At 43.5% G+C, this 21,382-nt stretch overlaps 4 protein-coding genes across 5 annotated transcripts in view; 1 reads left to right on the top strand and 3 right to left on the bottom strand.

The window, feature by feature from the left end:
- Positions 1–21,382, bottom strand: part of CDNF (cerebral dopamine neurotrophic factor) — a 185,005-nt gene that overhangs the window by 115,656 nt on the left and 47,967 nt on the right. The gene's annotated exons all lie outside the window — the stretch shown is intronic.
- Positions 1,024–20,824, top strand: LOC146855259 (RUN and FYVE domain-containing protein 1-like). Its single transcript, XM_085652932.1, is given in 2 exon segments — positions 1,024–1,635; positions 19,197–20,824. Coding segments are annotated over 2 exon segments (1,800 nt in total). The 5' UTR covers positions 1,024–1,090; the 3' UTR covers positions 20,452–20,824.
- Positions 2,183–10,823, bottom strand: LOC146855261 (uncharacterized). Its single transcript, XM_085652931.1, has 2 exons — positions 10,622–10,823; positions 2,183–10,359 (listed from the first exon to the last, which is right to left on the bottom strand). The coding sequence occupies exon 2, from the start codon at positions 8,883–8,885 to the stop codon at positions 4,959–4,961; it is 3,927 nt and encodes a 1,308-aa protein (XP_085509057.1). The 5' UTR covers positions 8,886–10,359; positions 10,622–10,823; the 3' UTR covers positions 2,183–4,958.
- Positions 16,672–18,731, bottom strand: LOC146855260 (uncharacterized). 2 transcript variants are annotated; one of them, XM_085652933.1, is made up of 2 exons: positions 18,081–18,731; positions 16,672–17,964 (listed from the first exon to the last, which is right to left on the bottom strand). In XM_085652933.1, the coding sequence occupies exons 1-2, from the start codon at positions 18,729–18,731 to the stop codon at positions 17,314–17,316; spliced, it is 1,302 nt and encodes a 433-aa protein (XP_085509059.1). In that variant the 3' UTR covers positions 16,672–17,313. The 2 variants fall into 2 exon arrangements, with proteins under 2 accessions (XP_085509059.1, XP_085509060.1); XM_085652934.1 differs by having other exon boundaries at positions 16,672–17,253.

Here is a 21,382-nt window from a genome sequence, read left to right as displayed (position 1 = left end):
ACTGGGTGAATCGCCTCAGGGGGTTCCTGGGTGATGTCCTTCAGTGGAGCACTGGGTGAATCGCTTCAGGGAGTTCCTGGGTGATACCCTTCAGTGGAGCACTGAGTGAATCACCTCAGGGGGTTCCTGGGTGATACCCTCCAGGGAGCACTGGGTGAATCGCCTCAGGGGGTTCCTGGGTGATACCCTTCGGGGAACAATGGGTGAATCGCTTCAGGGGGTTCCTGGGTGATACCCTTCGGGGAGCACTGGGTGAATCGCTTCAGGGGGTGCCTGGATGATACCCTTCAGGGAGCACTGGGTAAATCGCTTCAGGGGGTTCCTGGGTGATACCCTTCAGGGAGCAATGGGTGACACACCAGGTGGTTCCTGAGTGACACCCTCCAGGGAGCACTGGGTGAATCGCCAGGGGGTTCCTGGGTGATACCCTTCAGGGAGCACTGAGTGAATCACCTCAGGGGGTTCCTGGGTGATACCCTTCAGTGGAGCACTGGGTGAATCGCTTCAGGGGGTTCCTGGGTGATACCCTTCAGTGGAGCACTGGGTGAATCGCCTCAGGGGGTTCCTGGGTGATACCCTTCAGGGGAGCACTGGGTGAATCGCTTCAGGGGGTTCCTGGGTGATACCCTTCAGTGCAGCACTGGGTTACAGCCTTCAGAGAGGTTCTGGGTTTTTGTGCCTCACTGGACCATGTGCCTCGAGACAGTATTGTTTACTGTGACTGAGGGGAGCATTCTGTGTCGTGACAAGATGAGTGTGGGTTGCAGCTTCTGAGGTGTGCACTGGGTAATGTACAGTTTAGGGACTAAGGAATGAATACATTGTGGGAGCACAGGGTGAGGCCAGTTCACAAGTTTCTTTTTGTATTCTTATTTGTATTCAAGTAGGTTTAGCATTATAAATGGAGGGATGCAGCTACCAGAATGAGAAAATTAACACTGGGACCAAACAGGCTGTTGGTGGCACCTCGTAAGACAAGGAATGGCATTTTCAGCTTTTTATTCAAATGCATTTCATATAAAAATATCAATAACGGATTACGGGCACTGGGCTGAATTTTACGGACGGTCTGTCCATTCAAACTGCCATAATGGAAGAGAGAGCTAACTTGATGAACATGATGAAACTCAGTATAAAAGTCTTAATTCAGTCTTCTCTATCCTTGGGCAGAATATTGGATTCTGATTATCCTCCACTCCAACAGTTCTTTGTGGTGTTGGAGCATTGCCTTAAACATGGCCTGAAAGTGAAGAAGAGTTTCATAGGACAGAATAAGTCTTTCTTTGGTCCATTAGAACTGGTGGAAAAACTGCTTCCTGAAGCATCAGATTTAACAACCAGTGTTAAAAATCTCCCAGAGTTAAAGACGCCTGTTGGAAGAGGAAGGGCTTGGCTTCATCTTGCCCTTATGCAAAAGAAATTGGCAGATTACCTGCAAGTTCTTATAGACCACAAAGAGCAATTAAGTGAATTTTATGAATCTGATGCCTTAATGGTGGAGGAAGAAGGAGCAGTGATTGTGGGGCTATTGGTTGGACTCAATGTCATTGATGCAAATCTTTGCTTAAAAGGAGAAGATTTGGATTCCCAGGTTGGAGTTATTGATTTTTCTTTATTCCTCAAGGATGCACAGAAGTAGTATAGGTTGTATACTACTCGTCACCATGTATTTTTTGACAGGTGGCCACGCCCCTTTGACCACGCCCCTTTGGTCCGTGTGTCTATATTGGACGCGTTCCAAGTCTGATTTTAATCGGGGTTTTAATCGGTCCTTATAACGTATTGATAAGATTATAGCATTTTATTGTTTTATAGGTCGTTATTTTGTGAATCATGGCTTATAAAATGATACGGCGATGAAATCAAAAAGCGTATAAAACGATAAGTTAGGATTTGTGAATCAAGGCTTATAAAATGATACGGCGATGAAATCATAAAGCGTGTAAAACAACCAGGCATGCCCGGGCATGTCTTGCTTTAGGCATGTTTATGGGGGACTCAGTACGTATAAATCGACCAGGCATGCCCGGGCATGTCTTGCTTTAGGCGTGTTTATGGGGGCTCAGTAATCGGATATATGGGGTGCAGCTACGAATTAAAATGATATTTTATACATTTCCCATCATCACATTATTGAAAAGAATAATAACGCGTTTTAGAACAAATTGCTTTTATTAAATGTAAAATGAAAGCTCGGAGAAGTTTTATTTTGGGTCAATATTTACAATTTAATTGAAACCATTTTTTACATAACAGAAAATCACATTTTATGTAATTACAGTTTCATTATATGGAATTACATATACTGACAGCATTTAGTGACAATAGAAAAAAAAAAGAAAATCAAGCTTATAGTTGAATAATGAGGTAGAGGTAGTTATCAAATATAATATGCACCATTGCATATAAATCACAGTATCAACAGCACACATAAAATCTGCGGAAGTTACATTAAAAAAGGAATCACAGCATATTTTTGGTACCCGGTAATAATCACAGATAGCTATAAAACATTTGTAAAGTATAGAAAACACATAGTCAAGCTTATAGTTGAATAGTGAGGTAGCGGTAGTTCTCAAATACATTATAAACCAAGACATATGAATCACAGTATCAACAGCAGACATCAAATATGCGGAAGTTACATAAATTTTTTAAAAGAGGAATCACAGCTTATCGTTGTTAACTTATAATAATCACGGATAGCGATAATACATATATAAATATAGAATTCACATATTTAAGCTTATAGTTGAATAATGAGGTAGCCGTAGTTAGCAAATACATTATGCACCTTGGCATATAAATCACAGTATCAACACTGAAAACAAAATGATGTACATAAAAATCAAGAAACCATAGCGTATTAACATCAACCAGTAATACGCAGTATGGCCACCGGGCATAAAATTATACAAAAACTATATGTTGTGATACAGATGAGGTATTTACATAAAAAAATATTTAGTTACCCAGTAAAAAGCATAGGTCTCTATTATAAGTCACGGGTGCTAAACAGACAACCATGGCAATCTCGCGAAGTGTTTTCTTTTTTTTGGCGGGAGTGCTTGGCCGTGTGTTGTTACGGGTTCGTGAGCATTGTCAGCGGTATCACGGAGGGCAAGCGTCGGTGCTCTTCGAGGGGTCAGTGAAAATGGTGATGCGGGGGGAGAAGGGATAACAAATGGTGCAACGGCGTTGTTCTTTAAATCTTCTAAGTGGATACGATGACCACCATTTCCTAGCACCGATGTCGGAATGTTCAGTTCTGCTAGGCTCTGCATGAAGGCATCCCAACCGACAGGCGCTTTATTATTTGCAAAAGAGTGTGTTTGGGTGGCGCCTCTGATCAAATCATGCAGGTTTGAACCACGTATAACATTACCTTTATAAAGAAGTTCCCCCTTATCATTCCAGAAAGCGATGTCTTTATTTTGATGAATTTTATTAAGAAGTAATTCTGCTTTCTTTTTGTGCCGGGGGTTAACGTTGTCAAGGATTTCATTAACTAGATTAAAGGCGTGTGATTCTGGCTCTCTGACCGGTGAAACGGGTGGCTCTTGACTTTCAGGCATGAATAAAGTCAGGCCCTCTTTTTCCATTTTACCATGATGGACAAAGTTCAGATACTTTTGAAGGATAGCGGTATAAAGCTTAGCTTTCTCGTGCACCGGTAAATCACTACGATGAAGAATTTCGCGCATCTCAGCGTCCAACAGATCCGTGGCTGATTTTCTAATGTCGGTATCGGCGCTTGGGGGACTCCGCATTCTGTCTAGCTGATGTTTAGGAACGAGATACATTTTTTCAATGTGAGCCATCACCGGCGGCGCAGCAGGCCCGAGAGAAGCGGGATAGCAATGCCTAGCAGCGATCCTATGAAGCCCCCAGACTGCTTGACAAGACTTTTTTTTGTTTTAATAGAGATCCTCTTATTGCTCAGTTTTTTAACAAGATTACTTTTCTTTTTAAGCACTCGGATCTGTTGAGGACTCAAAGGGACATTGCCCTTCAAGGTATTTAGGGCTATCTCCGATATCGCTGCTACTAAATCGTCAGACGCGGAGCATAGAAGAGCTTTCCTTTGTTGTGGGGATGATGAAACCAACAGTCTTAAAAGAGCTAGATTGCGCGCTATCCGGCTGGACATGGTCATGAGTGTGTTGGAGCTCTAAACTGGAGCGCTGCTTTTTATTTATCTTCTTTTTATAGCCGGGTAGGACTTTTTTAGAGTATAAGCAACAGGAAGATCCGGTGGGAAAAGCCCGGTCCTTAATCTGTAATCCTCCGGCGTGCCGGCGTTTAAATCTACAAAAAGATACCCATAGGGGCTCTGAGTGGCGTCCTCAAAGGCTTCTAGAAAGAAACTAGAGCGACCCGGGTACATCTGTCTGGCTAGAGTCGTTATTTGAAGCTTGTCTCGGGGGTTTTTGAAAAGCACCATGTACTTGGTGTTCAGAGCGATGGTTCGTGAGCTCTTACCTTGGCAGAAGACGTTTTGCACAATGTATAAAATGCTAAGATTACGATGGTGAACATACTGAGTAAAAGCTTTTTCAATTTCACCGCTGTCACAAGCAGAGGCCATTAGATCATCTACAATTAACATATTAACACTAGAGGGTGGAAATAAAATGTCATCATTTAAGGCGGCGGGGAGCCCCTCGACAAATTTGAGGTGTGGAAGCTTTAGCGCGAGTTCTTGATAGAGCCGCTGCCAACAGGAATAGGCCCACACTACGTTGGTGGGTGGCTGGGTCAGCATTTGATGCGCATTTTCCAAAAGTTTTTTTACAAAGTAACTTTTACCAGAATTGGAAGGACCTGCGAGGATGCATGAGAACGGATGTTGCAATCTAATATCCATACTTTAAACAACCTCTAATAAACTATACACACCAAAAGCGGAAAGTCCTTTTTCTCGCTAGCCCCGTGTTTACACAGAGGCTGCATAACTCTTAAAAGCCGTAGGGCAGGGTTTTATAGTCCTCTTTAAGAACGCGCTTATCATATACAACCCTCAACGTTTTGCGAAGCGGGCGTGTCTCAATATCCCAACGTTTTTTAATTCTCACAATGCAGGGGTGCTGCACTACTAAGCTTTCATCTTCTGGAACACATTCACCTCTTTCGGCGTGCTTGGCATATTGAGTGACCAGCTCTTTTAAGTTTTGAAAATTTACTTTTTCGCGGTTCTGAACATTGAGGGTGATCCCCTTCACCTTCAAGCAGATTTTACCGCCTGATAAGCGGTAACCGTAGGTTTTGGGGCCGGCTGAAACAAACTCTGTGATGTGTTCATCGGGAGGTGTTTCGCTAGTGAGTTCCCCCAGATAGTCACCCACCGGAGGGTTAACATCGCCCTTTTTGCTCACAAAAATCACAGAGTCTGTGTCGTGGTAAAGACAGCGGTCTTGAAGCAACTCCAGGAGCTTGTACAACTCCAATCTAGCATAAGCGGTGGTGAAACTGGCAATAAATATGTTAGCGTTGCATGAAGGCGGGTAATGTTCTTTGGTATACCGCCAACACACACAAGCGGTATCATCATCTATGAACTCGCAAGATGACACCTCGCAGTAGGAAGTAAAAAAGTACTGATCAAATTCATCCGGCTCTGTCACTAGAGTAGTTTCTGAGCGGTCTTCTCTCTGCCCCAGTTTTCCCCATAGAGAGTTGAGAAACAGTTTAGCAATCTGTCTTTTAGTGGGGTTCACATGGATTTTATTAGAGCGCAATCGAATACCCTCTTTCTGAAAATATTCCCTCCGGTACTTCTGTTTCTCGGCATTATCACTACACCACTGGGGGTAACCCGAAGCTTCTTGCTTGTCTCTAAGGTGCAAGTTGATGTAGTCGGTAAACAGATCACTAGAAACATTTTCAAAATGCCATATCTCATAAATGCGATCTATCACATAGCCTTTTTTCAGAGCTACATTCACTTCTACGGTGCACCAGGTGCCGGTCAGAGCACGTTCGTCATCAGAGTGATCACACCGGAAGGTCTGTCTGGCTTCTGTGCAGGAGCGGCACAGGGTAAATAATAGTTTTCCCTCGAATCTGTAAGGAAGCACCGGGAAAAAAAGTCCTCTAGGCGGACGAATTCTACATCTGATTAGACCGAAATACATTTGAGGGGCTCCAAAATCTTTATAAAGGATCTTAGGATGTCCCACAGGGTAGACTTTTGTCTTGTTAACAAAGGGGTATAAGCTGGTAAAATCATAGTAAAAAATCTTTTCATCACCAGAGGCCTTGCGATAAAGAGTAACGGCGTTGGTTCGTCCTCCGTAGAGAGAATCACGCGGTTTCAAGGGCTCGGGTAAGTCACGATCCTTGATAAAAGTCTGCAGATCTAGATTACATGTTAACTGCTCACGCCACGCGTGTTCCCAAATACTTCTGACGTTGAAGCCGCGTCTTTTTAAAAACTCCTGTTTAATAGTTGTGCGGTTAAGCAACTGACCATATGTACAACCGGTCATCTTGTTAAAATCGTTTCCGGCGTAACAAATTGGACAGCCGTGAAAAAAGCAACCATTAAATTCAAAGGCAGTAGGGACCCCGTCAATATTGGCATAACCATCTAAAAAATAGGACCCAATTTTAAGCTCCCCGCCCCTCAAAGCGTGACGGATGGTGATTTTTTCACTGTATTCCAAATACATCAACCATTGAATAGCGGGTGTTGAGAATCTCTTTTGCTGTCTGTGATAATTATCACGAGGTAGCAACGCTAATGTGTAAGGTTTTAAAAAACAAAATCTGAACATCGCCAAGCAGACTGAAGCTAAAGTGATGTACTGAAAGGGGTCGATGAAGTCAACATAGGCATACTCATTGGCCTGACCCGGGTTCACCAAGATTTGCTTGCTAGACATGGCAATGACGCCTTCTCTAAAGCGGATACACGCCTCTCTTAAAATGTTCACATCTTGTTGGCAGTAATGAGACAGCTCCTTCTGGAAATCAAACTCCCGATCTTTGTTCGATTCATACCAGGACACAAATTCTGTTTTCTCAGAGGGTGACATATAGTTTACACCGTAAAATTCTGCTGAGGGCATAGCACCAACGTATTTTTGGTTCTGCAAAGTGTTAAAGTAATGCGGGAAATACCCTTTAGACTCTTGGAAACCCATTGCCTGTGGAAGTTTACTGAGTTTCATGGGCAAAAAGTTTATAGAGTCTATAAACCTGATATTGAGTACTTTGGTTGTAACGCACATGAGCTTTCCTCCCTGAGTGATCAGTGACATTGCCACCTTTTCAAGCACTAGAGCTTTCACTACAAAATAACAGTCATATCCTTTAGAGAAATGTGCGAGAAAACTATAGTTTTGAAATCGGGGTGTAATGAATGTGTTGATAAAATCATTGACGCATGTAGGACCTGAAAACTCCCAAGTAGGCTCACCATTAATATGTCTGGCAAAAATATAATTTGGCTCGTGAATGATATTTTCCTGACGGCACTCCATATCGTAGAATATATAATCATTTGTTTTGGTCGGCGGTTTGAGTCTGCTCATAAAGCAGAGATGTGAATCAAATGAAAACACCCGGGCTTTACAGACACCGCATTCAAGGCCTTCGCATTCATGACTTTCGGGGCCGTAGAGACCGCACGAATCACACAACTTTTTGCTGAGACAGCTCACCTCCCCCGCCACGGCTAAAGCACGATGACGCTCTAAACACTCCGAAGAACGACAAAACAGTCGACACCGCGGACACCTTTGGAGATCGTTGGCAATGTCATGGCAATCGTTCGTAACGCACGCTTTGCAGAAGTCTGCGCACGAGTGATTGTATTTGTGGGTATAGGCCGAATGGCAATATTCGCAGTAATACCTAGCGCCGAGGAATTTTTTTATATCTTTCACACCGTAAAAATGGCTTTCATGTAAAAGAACAAACAGAATTTTAGATTTGTTGGCGGTACCGCTGGTGAAATAACGCCAGCCGCCTTCGTGATATAATACTTTAATCGTCACACCCAAGTAATTTTCAAATGCTTCTATGTCTTGCAAAGAGACATCCGTATCTGGGGGGATGTTTAGGGCATCGTGCATTAACTGTGCCTGCTCTGTCAACGTTCTATCCGTAGATTGACCGTGAGCCAATAACCCTGCCAAACACCCCGCCAGGCACAAATTTCCAGCTGTGTTGTTCAAATCAATCAACCATCGACGTTTCTTTTGAATGATCTTAGTAAACAATACAGAATTTAGAGCCCGTCTGGCACCGCCGCCCCTACTTTTTATCACAGTCACAACAAGTGTTAAACTTTGTGACCCCAGAATCTCTGCATTGCTATTCATCATGTCAACAATTTTGTTTAAGAAATCTGAGGCATCTAGGTCGTGATGCGGTAGCCTGCGAGTGTAAAAAGAGTTAGCCAGACCACCGCCGCTCAGGCGAATTTGTACATAATCGTTGGGGCCTATGTCTGGGGCCATTTGGTCCAGCAGCAGTTGGATAGAGTTAATAACCGCTTCTAGGGCCAGTCTAATAGAATCTATGAGATGAAGATTGACAAAACGAAATTCTTCATAAAATTCTATAGCTCTAAATTTTTTGATAACTCTTTGATATTGTCGCACGCTTTCTAAAAACACCGGCGCAGGGTTGTTACTGATGCTAGAATTATCGCAAGCGACAGCCGTTCTCTGAGGTGTTTGCTCTAACTGCGTGGGGCTCGGTGGTAAATACCCATTGTTGCTTTGAATATTACGGCGTATATTTCTCAAATGGTTTTTGGCTCTTTTTAGGTTTTTGGCTAACCGATTTCTGACTACTTTAGCGGCTAACCATTTCTCTTTACGTTTGGCGACTGTAGTTTCAGACCTTCTCGGCGACCTATGCTCTTTGGGGGTCATTATCAGTTTCCCGAGTCGAGACTCAAGGAATCAAGGTTGGCTTGGGCATCTGCTAAAATAGATGCGAGTGAAGTCTGAGTATTTTGGATCACGTCCTCTACTGCTAGTTTGACATCTGTTATGCCGCCGATATGTCCGGAAGCTTCCTGTACACGTAGAACATTAAAAACGGATGAACTGACGGGTGCAGAGTTCAAGCCTAATCCTTCTAGGGTATTTATTAGGGGAAAAATGGCGTAAATTGCCTGAAGTACAGCCGCGTCGCTGGGGAGTGAAGCTTTAACAGCAGCAGCAGCAGCCCCACTGCGGGGGTCAAGTGGTGTCTTTATCTCAACGTTAAGTGATTTTTTGACACTTAGGACGTCATCTATGGCGCGTGAGGAGACAGAGGACTCTAGCTGATTTTGAGCAGTTACTAAAGCAGCTGAAAGTGATTTCTCTAAATTTTGCTGTATAAGTACGATGCCTGCTTTGATGCGTTCAATGGCTTGTATCTGAGCTACTGTATCACGATTACTTAAAGCAAAAATAATAGCTTCGCAGAGAGGTGCTGTGTTCAGAGTGCTTCCCCTAAGGTTTGTTATTAAAGGTAAAATATCGTGGAATGCTGATGTTGCTGCGGTAATGTTTAGGGGTGGTGTGGGGTTATGTCTAGGAGCTTGTAGCGCCGCGGCGGACGCCCCGTTTGCTGCAGCACTGTGGGCAATTTCAGTCTTTAAATTATGGTGAATAGCACCTGGTGCGACCCTTACTGGGGGGATGGTGATGGCTGGTCCTCCTCCTATTGTAACATCTGTGTGACACCCCCCTTGTGAGCGTGGGTTCTTGGAGCATTCGCTGTGTACAGCTGGTCCTGCTTTTGATCTGTTTTGTTGAACGGGTACATTCGCGTTTTCCCCCCAACAGTCATCATCGTCAAGCAGCGAAATTATTTCTTGTTCATCGGGGGGAATAATGGCGTTTGCTGGTTGCGCATGCAAGTTCTTTGATGGTTGAGAGTGAGACTTGGGGGTAGGAGTAGGTGGGGGGTGCACTAATACCGGAGTATCGCTGCAAGGGTGCGTTGTGACACCTAGAATCTGTTCTGAATTTCGGCTGGGGAGAACGCAACCAGGGGTAGGCGTGTTTGAATTCGAAACCTGGAAGGTCTGTAGAGTAGCAGAATTGTTATCATTAGCATTCGCTTTCCTATTGCGCTTTTGATCACCCTTTTCTTTACAGCCAGAGTGTCTCTTTCTCAAACCGCCACCATTTACAGACACCGGTGGAAACTCATGCAATGCAGGCCCCCCAACAGTACTCCCCCCAAAACCACCCTGCAATGTTTGTGGTGGCCCTCGCCGCCTCGCTTCTTTACGCTTCTGACCTTTGCTTTTCAGATCGTCAGGCGGCAACCTTGAACTCCTTTGTACAACCGGTTGTTGTGTATTTGATTGCTGCACGTGTTGGATGGAGATTGCATCATCAGTTTTATCTAAGTAAGAGCAAAAAACACAATTTTAATTCAAGCAATGAACAGTCGGAAGAGTCCTCAATAGTCATCAGTGCTACAACTAGACTGAGAGTGGCAGCGCAAGCTCGCTGGTGGCAGCACACACACACACAAACACACACACACAAACACACACACACACACACACACACACACACACTCACACACACACGCACAAGCACGCGCACATCAGCATGGTCTATGATAGAACATACTACCAGTAGAAAAGAGAATTAATTCTTACCAGCATGCGCGCTGAAGCCGCAAATTTGACTGGCTGCGATAGGATTAGGGCCTTCAAGCGCAGTGTCGAATAAAAGTGCGTCTGCCGCCTCGGCCACTTCCTGCGAAGACAAAAATGCAAACAGCTGTAACACATTTCCTATATCGGTTTAAATTAAATTACTTGAAAGCACCGCTATACGTATTTACAAGCTCATGCAAACAAAAGCACACACACACACACACACACACACACACACGACCGCAGAAATAGACCCAGACCTTAGTTGTCAAATTATTTGCTTTTCAAGCCGCAGCTCAACCCCGGCTCGCTGGCCCCAGGCTATATAGTGACATTATTTAAGACCTCGGGCGCTATTAAATCATGATCTGTAAAGCAAGGAGGCGGACTAGTCCTTGACTTAAAAACACGGATCAATGAGCAGATAGTCTTTGAGGTAAGAGCATGTGCAAAATCTAAACACACCGAGAGTCATGTCATATTTCCTATTGCTTAAAATGCCAGCTGTTGTAACATTACTAAAAACCTTTTGACAGAGGAGCGAAAGACTTAATTAGAACCACATGCTAGAGCATTTCAGACGGGGTCCGGCAAAACAAAAAAAAAAACAAAACGCAAACACACACACACACACACACGCTTTTTTTTATGCATCTTTCACGGTTCCTGACTAGCAGTTACAGTTAATTCAAAACACCCCGAGTTTCACCTAATTTTATCTATTGCTTAAAACCTTTTGACAGAGGAGCGAAAGACTTAATTAGAACCACATGTTAGAACATTGCCCGGGACTTCGGTCTAATTCGTCTTAGTGTGACAGTCTGAGCCGGAAAAAAAGCTTACATCCCTGATAAAAAAGCATTTAACCTTTGAGAGATGACGCTAATAGAAGCGCAACTTCAAAAAGAGCTAGAGGATTATATAAAAAACATAAAACAATCTTCTTACCAACAATTCTTGGTCCTCAGACATGTTCATAAATGGAAACGGTGCTCAGTCATCAGGTGGTGAAATCTTTCAGGGGCTTCAGCTTTTCAAGCGACCGATGTGGTGGGAGAATGAAGGTGTCACCAGCGCCGTTGGTTGGAGCGTCGTAGCTTTCCTGAGAGCTCCAGCCTGAATGTTCTTGCAGACCTCACGTTTTATACCCAAAACCCGACAGTTTCCCGCCACAATTCACAACGGTACAATCCACTAAGCATTTCAGGTTGAATATAAACAGCTGCGCGTTAACGTGGCAGCTAGTTGCTGAAAAAAAGTCAGACTGCCAAGTAAAGTTAGGCCCCCCTTTTTTTTATTCATATTTTTTGCAAACCTCGACCGGACACTAGGCACCATATGCGTACAATAACCTGTCTAAGCATTTCAGGATGAATATAACAGCTGTGCATTAACGTGGCAGCTAGGTGCTGAAAAAAAGTCAGACCGCCACGTAAAGTTAGGCCCCCTTTTTTTTTTATTCATTCATTTTTTTTTGCAAACCTCGACCGGACACTAGGCACCATATGCGTACAATAGCCTGTCTAAGCATTTCAGGATGAATATAACAGCTGTGCATTAACGTGGCAGCTAGGTGCTGAAAAAAGTCAGACCGACACGTAAAGTTAAGGGCTTTTTTCATGCAATTTATTTAGATACATTTTATATCACAGAGTAAAAATGTTCGGTACAAATATGATTTTAAAAGTCCAATGAGAGCGTAAAATAGACCTTGTGGATGTCTGCTAGTTATCATAAACACTGTAAACATGCATATTATCAGTGAATGAAATACAATTTTGCATCGGTCTGTTATTTACACGGCCTCTTTTCAATCTGCGTAATTGCCTCAACACAAACCTTGTTACTAGAGCATCATTTGCCTTCAAATCAGCTGAATACATTTTTAAAATGCTTTCAAAGTCTACACCACGGCATCTATGAAATAAATAAAACAAACAATGTGCCCCGCAGGTAAATGATACATCATCCTGAATCTGGTTTTCATGAAATGTTATTAGGCCTGAAGTGTTTCTTTTTAAAAATTGCCATATGGTATTGGGGTACAGATAACTGTTTGGTGGCACGCCATAGGAGTCAAAAAACTCAGAGTCCTTTTCCGTTAGAAATATTGCTAACCAGTGTCGACCCCTTTGATCTTTACCGTCTGTATTAACTATTAAATGAAGCGGTCGCTGGCGATTACCCAGATACATTGGTAGAGTGTCAGCTGCGAATACACCTAAAAATGAATGTTTTGCCGTCTCGTCTTTGGCGAGAAAACGTTCCAGTTGCCACGTATTCATCACATATAGTCGATTAGCACCTCTCGCCTATGGTTAATCTGTATAACATTCTGAAAGACAGCGTAAATCAGAAGGTTTATAGTAGACGGTAGAGCGGCGCTAAAACGGAGCTCCAGACGTACATTGCCTGATTTTTGTATCGAAAAATGGCCGCCACCCACGTCGTTGTCAGGGCATAGATCGAAAGCCAGCATAGAATAGCCTTTCGAATACTCTACACGATCCACAAAGAAGGGTCGGTCTGATGCGTACTTCCCAGCAACTTGCAGCACACCCAAATATTCTCTAGCCACACCCCCAGTTCCAAATGACGGCGTGTATGGTTTTGCCGGTATAGCTTGGCCGTCTACGGAGAGGCTGCTGTGAGATATATTATAATGCTTGAAATTAAAGGGGTTTCTGCCATATTCACCGCTAAATGCTGCGTTATCGACCAGCGCTACTATTACAGTTCTTGGCAAAAATCCGAAAAAAATATTCTCAGTATTCGATAGTAGCGCACCGGCTGGGATGCTGAACACTTTGAGCTCCACTCTTTCGATGGGGTACTTGGCATTACTGGTTAACAGAGTCTCGGCGTGAGCTAAACGCACCACCGGGCTCACTTTGACACGTTTCACAAATAGTGACGCCGCTAAGATATGCACTTTGTAATTTTCTGCGTCGCCGCTCATTAAGCAAAAAGTGTCTTTATTTCGAATCAGTTTAATCTTCACATCTAGACCGTTAAGCATTAATTTGTCTTGGAAAAATAAATCGCAGTGTAATTGCCCAATCAGTTCCACTTTACGACTTCGGGCTGTAAAGCTAGCTCTGCTCTTAAATCCCGCGTTAGCACCGGTTAAAGTCGTGTCCTCGTGCTCTCCAGCGGTGTCTCTGTAGAAGAGACCTGCAGAAAGTTGGCGTTTTAAAGTGGGGTCCCCATAATTAAGTACCGTTTCGAGATAAGCCCTGTATGGATACGTGTTGTTTGACTGGCTGATGAGCCGGTCGCCGAGGCTCACATCCAGTTGGTTAAAAAGTGAGGCTATGGGGTATGGAGAAAACGCCACTCGGGCTGCGGCGTCCAAATCGGATCCGTCTGCGTTAGTAATTTTGCACGACAGATAAATCAGGGTAGCTGAAAGGTCCAGGTAGTCATCCGACCGAGCTATGAAGAACTCTAAGGGGGCTGTGTCTGACAGGGCTGAAAGTGGCGGTACTTCGACATATAGAGAACTTTCAATGCTGGTTTGCGTTGGTGGTACTTGGAATAGGTCCAACTCTGACTTTGTGCATTCCTGGGAACCGCAAGGGACGGAGGCCATGGTCCGATTTAAAATATGTTGCCCTTAGAGACTCGTTTTTTTCCGTGTCTTCTCCGGGTCTTAAGCGAACTCTTTTGAGCCGGTCGCCGGCGCTTCACAACGCTTTGAAGGAACGCGGGCGGCCCCCTTAGTGATACACCCCTTTTTCTCTTCCTTCCTCTTTCGAGATAGATTAAACCTGAGCCTTCTTGACCCGTTTTGGTAAACTTTTTCATCACCGCCCCCGAAACGTGCCCTGCGACGTCTCGGGCAATATTTGCTGCAGCGGTTTTCACGTGCGGTTTTACCAACTGGAACCCTCTTCTTAAAAGCGGTACTGCTTTTCTGAAAAGGCTTCTGAATATACCGCCAACACCCGCCCCGTACATAATAGGTGCCCCGTGGAACCCCGGGAGGCCTGAGCCGGCTTGTGCTCTATAGTAATCCCTATAGAGCGACGCGTCGCCGTAATTTTCAGGTAAAATCATTATTCTAGTACACTTCACCACGTCGCGGCCTGAAATGAAGCTTCGCTATGACTTTACCCACTTTAAATCTTATATTAGTGTTCAAATCGTCCTTCAGTTCCAAAGTTATTGTGTGAAAATGTTTTTTGCTGATCGGTACATAATCTCTTTTGGTGTAAATGATGTTTATCATGCTATTATTCTTGCCTGTGATTTCCACGCACCGGAGGAGAGGCACGTAGCTATCCCCCACTCTCTGATGCTCTATCACGTCGCAGTATACAAACATCATATAAAATCCGCCGTGTACATCCGTGTAGGCTTTCCCCGCTGATGAAGAGTGGTGAACGTTAGGCGTCAGCCCCAACACTCTCCCCAGTTTTTCACGCACCAAAATACCGTAGTCTTGAGCATTCCTCAACTGCACTTTTCGAAGTCGTGGTTCATACGTTAATCTAAGGTCAACAAGTTCCGATATGTTACCAATGGATTTATTCATTACTTCTACAATGTCTCGTATGTTGTCATAGTGCCCCGGCGGGAAAGAAAGTTCGTGGGCGCTTTCCTTCTTGCGTACCACCGTAAATCTAACATCCTCTGTTTCAAAAGTGTCCCACGTGTGCGGGTACTGAATTTCTGTTAGGGCCACCTCCCAATCTCCTTGTAGATGAATAGGTTTTGCTAGTTTCACCGTAAAATTTGAAATTTTGTTATTAGGGAAAGTGTCCAAAGACGCGTTACTCGGGAGCGTCAGATAAAAAGGTCCGACCTCCATGGCGCTTCCGCGGTACCTAAATGCCTATATCCGCTGTTGTAGACTTTGTATATCCTTTAATTCACTCTCAGAGACCCAACTATTAAATTTATCAGGCCATCCCCGCCATTTAACTAGGCACTGTCTTTGTGCCCCGTGCCCCTTCTTTGCCAAAACGTTCTCAATACGGTACACACGATCTTGATCCTGTTTTATTTTTTGCAGCTCTTCTTTGTAAAAACACCCTTCGACCTCCTCCCCAGCATAGTCTTTTAAGTTAAAAACTGTAACGCCTGAATGCTTGGAAATCTTGTCTATCACAAAGATCTCATCTGTAAAAGTCTGCTCATACCCCTTTTGAAATACCCCCTTGCATCTAGATACCCTAACATGATCACCTTTTTTGAGAGTGTTTTTTGAAACAGGGTTGTTGGTGAACACGGACCCGTACACAGTTCTCCAAATTTTCAACTCATTTTGCGGGGATACTTCTACAGGGGACGTCTTAATGGTTCTATGATAGCTATGATTGTAACTTTCAATAAAATCTTGTAAACGATCTATATAACGAAATGTGTTGTACGCTGTAAAATACCGCCAAATTCGTGCCTTGAGAGTTCTGTTGAATCTTTCTACAATCGCCGCCTTCACTTCGTTGTTTGTAACAAAATGTTTTACACCATACTTGTTCAGCAGAGCTTTTAGCGTCTTGTTTTCAAACTCTTTTCCTCTATCTGTTTGTAACTTTTTAGGAATTCTCCCGCTGCTGAAAATGTAATCAAAGGCTTTTGTGACCGAGCTCCCCGATTTTTCCTTCAGGCCAACGGCGAATGCATACTTTGACAGTACGTCTATCACCGTTAATATAAATTTTACACCATCATTAACCGCGGCATGTTCACGGACGTCTAGAAGGTCCGCTTGCCATTGATGATTTAAGCCGCTGACTATCACACGCCGTCTTTGAAAGCGCTTTCTCGACCCCTTATGTAGCGTGTAGGCATCTTCGCCCGATAACCAGTCGCGTACCTGTGTTCTTTTAACACCGTCGTTGTGGATTTTGCTCTCCTTGTACAAGGCTTCTACACCGCCAAAACTACCAACTTTCGAGGGGTTGTAATAAACTCTTTTGAAAAGCTTCTGCATCGTAGCGCTTCTTGAACTAAAATACCGCAACCCCTACTCCCGCCCCCCTATTCTATTAATTCACTTTTGTTTTATTATTTTTCTTTATCAAATAATCAGAACTAGAAGCCGGTTTATTTTACAATAGTAGATTATTTAATAACACACGAATTAAACAGTGTATGATTTAAACTGGTAATATAGGAATGTACAGCGCTATAAACGATAATAACGATAAAAACATAGATATTTAACACAATGCTCTCAAAAACTCGTGACGTAGAATCAATATTTGGATTTTGCTAGCTATGAACGGTACCAGTCTTCTTACATCCTCCCCACGCCCCTTCAAGAAGGCTCGACAAAACAAATCAGATATTGTATTCATGAAATTGAAAAACTGTTTCTTATTCAGAGTAGTTCCTAGGGTGCAAAATGTCCGCCTGATATAATTGTCGACGCAATCTTCGAGCACGTCGTCAGCGCCCAAGAAGATTTTGCTCTTTTCAACGTCGTAAAAGCCTCTAGGTTTCTGACCCAGTTCTTTTTCAAGCTCTTCGATGATTTCACATCGCTTGTTACGACATAGCGCGGTCGGGCGAAACACTGGTTTGGGGTACGCCATCTTTGCTCTGATCAGAAAATAAAAAGCGTCTTCCAGGCATCTAACGCTCGGTCGCACGCCGATCTCAACCATGTGTCGAAACACACTTTCCTGCAACGGAAAAACACACATACATAATAGTAGCAATCGCGAAGATCATCATGTTTTCATTTACTCTACATTAAGAAATGTCATGTTCCTCGGTTTTAAACTCCTGTAAAGATACTTGATCTTAAAATATCTACGGTAATTCTTCCTTCTCAAATGCTGTTTCATTATCAAGCGTATGTCTTCATCACCCGCTTCATACATACTTTTCACATGCTCTGATGGGGACTGTACTCTCTTAATATACTTTAAAACATTCGCAATCATCTTACTACAATCTTCGGGTACTGACATTTCTTTCAAGCCATAGACCGCCCCCAACGTCGCCATAATCTTATAGGGGTCCAGCTTGTAACATAGTTTCCGTATCAAACTGTCTTCATATTCATCACCCGTCGTGAGACAGTCGTGATGCAACTGACTCGGGTCGTCAATTTTACAACCTTCGCATTCGTCGTACCACCCCGCCTTTAAGCACAATTTTATGATCGCGGCTATCGCTGTCAAAAGTCCGCGATATCGATCCGTGCTCCAACTTTCACCACGACAAAATTGTACAATTGCGTCTAAGCGCTTACAGCTGCAGTTTTTATGCGTTACGGCAAGTTTTTTCTGTCTTGAGCAGCAGAGACATGAAAAACGTAGCGATGGCTGTGTGACTTCCATAGTCGTGCTAGCGGTTTTGTCGCCTGGGGCTCCTCCTCCTCTCTTTTGCTGATAAAAAGAAAAAAGGGGTTTTTCGACCTCAGCCTTCCTCACAACTACACGCCTCATCATCACACTCTTAAACACCCCAGAGGATTTGCCGAAAAATTGCGGTTCGTACTTACTTTTCGTTTTCCAACTTCGCACTTTTCTGTTTCGTTTACAGATTCTTCTCCGGAATCCATCTCTGTACAGTCGCTGGAGTCCTCGGGTTCAGGCTCTTGCAGGTCAATACCCTCGTCATCTTCACTTGGTTCCGCTCTTCCACCGCCGTCTGTAGCATCGGAGGTATTGCACGCCATTTTAGCAACGCCACCAACCGCCTCTTCGCAGGCTCCGGTCTCGGGCTTTATATTCGGCATAGCCGATGCCTCGACGTCTGTCTCGGGCTTTTTATTCAGCATCGCCGACGACATCTCCGACGTAGTACCCGCAGGCGTTGTTGGCGCGCAATTTTCCTTATCACTATCGTCGAGTTCTGCAGCGTCGTCTGCAGCATTTGCCGCTTCCTTCAGCATCGCTGTTATAGTTTCTCCAAGGGGCCCCGCTTCCACGCTAGAGCAAGACATTCTCAAAGTTGTCTTAAAGCTCGAGCTTTTCTTTGTCGGAAAAAAGCGGGGGTTTCTTAACACACGGTCCTCGGAATGCTGGCTTATATCCTCTGTGAACATACTAGACACGCCCCGCGGTATGTTTGTAGACTCGTATTTCACACTACCCCCACTTCTTAGCAACCCTCCTGCATGCGTGGTCGATTCATACGTTTTTGATTTCATCGCAGTATCATTTTATAAGCCTTGATTCACAAATCCTAACTTATCGTTTTATACGCTTTTTGATTTCATCGCCGTATCATTTTATAAGCCTTGATTCACAAATCCTAACTTATCGTTTTATACGCTTTTTGATTTCATCGCCGTATCATTTTATAAGCCTTGATTCACAAATCCTAACTTATCGTTTTATACGCTTTTTATTTTTTTTATTTTTTTATTTTTATTTTTGATTTCATCGCCGTATCATTTTATAAGCCATGATTCACAAAATAACGACCTATAAAACAATAAAATGCTATAATCTTATCAATACGTTATAAGGACCGATTAAAACCCCGATTAAAATCAGACTTGGAACGCGTCCAATATAGACACACGGACCAAAGGGGCGTGGTCAAAGGGGCGTGGCCACCTGTCAAAAAATACATGGTGACGAGTAGTATACAACCTATACTACTCACAGAGCAGTGAGAATGACAAACAAGAAGAAGAGATGACTGCCATCCTTGACCAAAAGCATTATTTGGAAGAACTAAATAGGCATCTAAGTTGCACTGTTGGTGATCTCCAATTGAAGCTAGATAATTTAGAGAGGACCAACTCAAAATTGCTGGAGGAGCTTGCTGCAGCAAAAGATCGAATTGTGTCTCTTCAAGAAGAACAGCGGCAGTTGCAACACGAGAATGCTTTGATTCGTGAACAAAGTGAAAGAAGTGTGGCGGTAACCAAGCAGGATACTAAAGTAGAACTGGAAACTTATAAACAGTCTCGTCAAGGTCTAGATGAAATGTACAATGACATTTGGAAACAGTTTAAAGAAGAAAGAAGAATTCAATTGGAAATGGAAAAAGATTTAGAGCTTCAAATTGGAATGAAAACCGAAATGGAAATTGCTATGAAACTTTTGGAAAAGGACACCCATGAAAAGCAAGATAGTTTAGTCGCACTACGCCAGCAGCTGGATGAAGTCAAAGCAATTAATCTGCATATGTTCCAGAAAATCCAGAATGCTGAAACTGCATTACATCAAAAAAGTGAAATTATAGCTTCATTGGAAGCCAAAGCAAATCAGAATGGATCTGCATCAAAACAGCTAGAAGAAACAGTAAAACTGTCTGAAAAAGCCATGAAGGAAGTTGTTGAGAAGCATGAAAAGGCAAAACAAGAGTTTGGTGGCAAGATTCAAGCCTTGCAGCATTAACTCACAGAACTTGGCAGACAATGCTCAAGCCTGGATAAACTGTTGAAATGTGAACAAGAACAACGTCAGAATCTACAGCATGAGTTACAACAAGAAAAGGAAGCTACCAGCGTCCTTAGAACTGAGCTGCAACAAGTGTCGGGGTTAAAAAAGGAGCTAAAGAACTTGCAAGATGAAAAGGAGGAAATACAGAAAATTTGTGAAGAACAAGAGCAGGCCTTACAAGAAATGGGACAGCACCTCAGCCAATCCAAGATGAAGATGGAAGATATAAAAGAAGTAAATAAAGCGCTGAAGGGCCATATGTGGTTGAAAGATGATGAAGTTATGCAATGTAAACAGTGCGAGAGAGAATTCTCTGTAGCGAGGAGAAAGCATCATTGCAGAAACTGCGGTGACATCTTCTGCAACAGCTGCTCAAGCAATGAACTGTCCCTTCCTTCCTACCCCAAACCTGTGCGGGTCTGTGACGTGTGCCACAATCTTCTCCTTGAAAGATGCTCGTCGAACTCCTCGTAGCTCTGCAGCAGCGCTGGAGCCCGAAGAAAGCCAAGGACCTCCATGAAGCCAACACTGTTGCTGCCGTCACCAGTGAGGAGCGTATTGTCACTTTGTCGTCTTTTGAAGCCAAGCCTCAGCAGCTGTGAGTTCATGCACAGAAGATGCACTCCCTAAGGGTGTACCTGCAGGTCCCAGAGGGTGGTAGTCGATGCGTGGCCTCTGTCCCTTCTCTCCAGGGCCTTCATTCTTATGAGCAGGGCCCTTGGGGCTGCCGCCCTTAGGACAGGCTCCCCTTGCATTAAGTTCAGCCAAGGATGACCTAAAACTGAAGATTATTCCACATTAAAAAACGTCAAGCAACTTTGACAATAAGGATTTTCCAATTTTAATTCCTGCCTTTTAAAGTAATGTTCAAACTGAACAAGTTTTCGTTCACTGATCTCCGCTGGTAGCCATATTGGACTACGTTTTGATAATGCACTACAGTGGTACCTTATGGGAAAATAAAAATCATATTCGCCTAAAAAAGGCAAAATATGCTTTTCTTGTACTTCAAAGTTGCTTGGACATTTTTTGAGTTGTAAAGTTCAGGTTTATTTACGCTTCTATAGTAGTAGCACACCTAAATTTGAGAGTCCGGTAGCTACCTTTCAGACAAGTCAAACAAATGAGGGCCCTGCCTCTTTGGCTACTGAAATTGATTTTTATAAGGGAAGGGAAGCCTAATTCACTTTCCTTAACGTACAGACCATCAGCTATTTGGGCGTGAGAGGGGATCCTTTTCTGTTTTTACGCTAAAAGAAAGGTTTTCCATAAATGGGTCAATTTTCCAATAAACACGGCAAAGTGAAGGACTACACCAGAAAGCCTGTTACAATACTGCTAATATTTGAAATCTTGAACTTGTGGTTAGTTGTATATATCCTCAAGACCCCATTTATGGGCCTAT

Source organism: Triturus cristatus, chromosome 4_1, assembly GCF_964204655.1.
Source record: "Triturus cristatus chromosome 4_1, aTriCri1.1, whole genome shotgun sequence".
Taxonomy (NCBI): domain Eukaryota; kingdom Metazoa; phylum Chordata; class Amphibia; order Caudata; family Salamandridae; genus Triturus; species Triturus cristatus.
The sequence above is the reverse complement of the archived record's forward strand: the minus strand, read 5'-3'. Positions and strand labels throughout refer to the sequence as shown.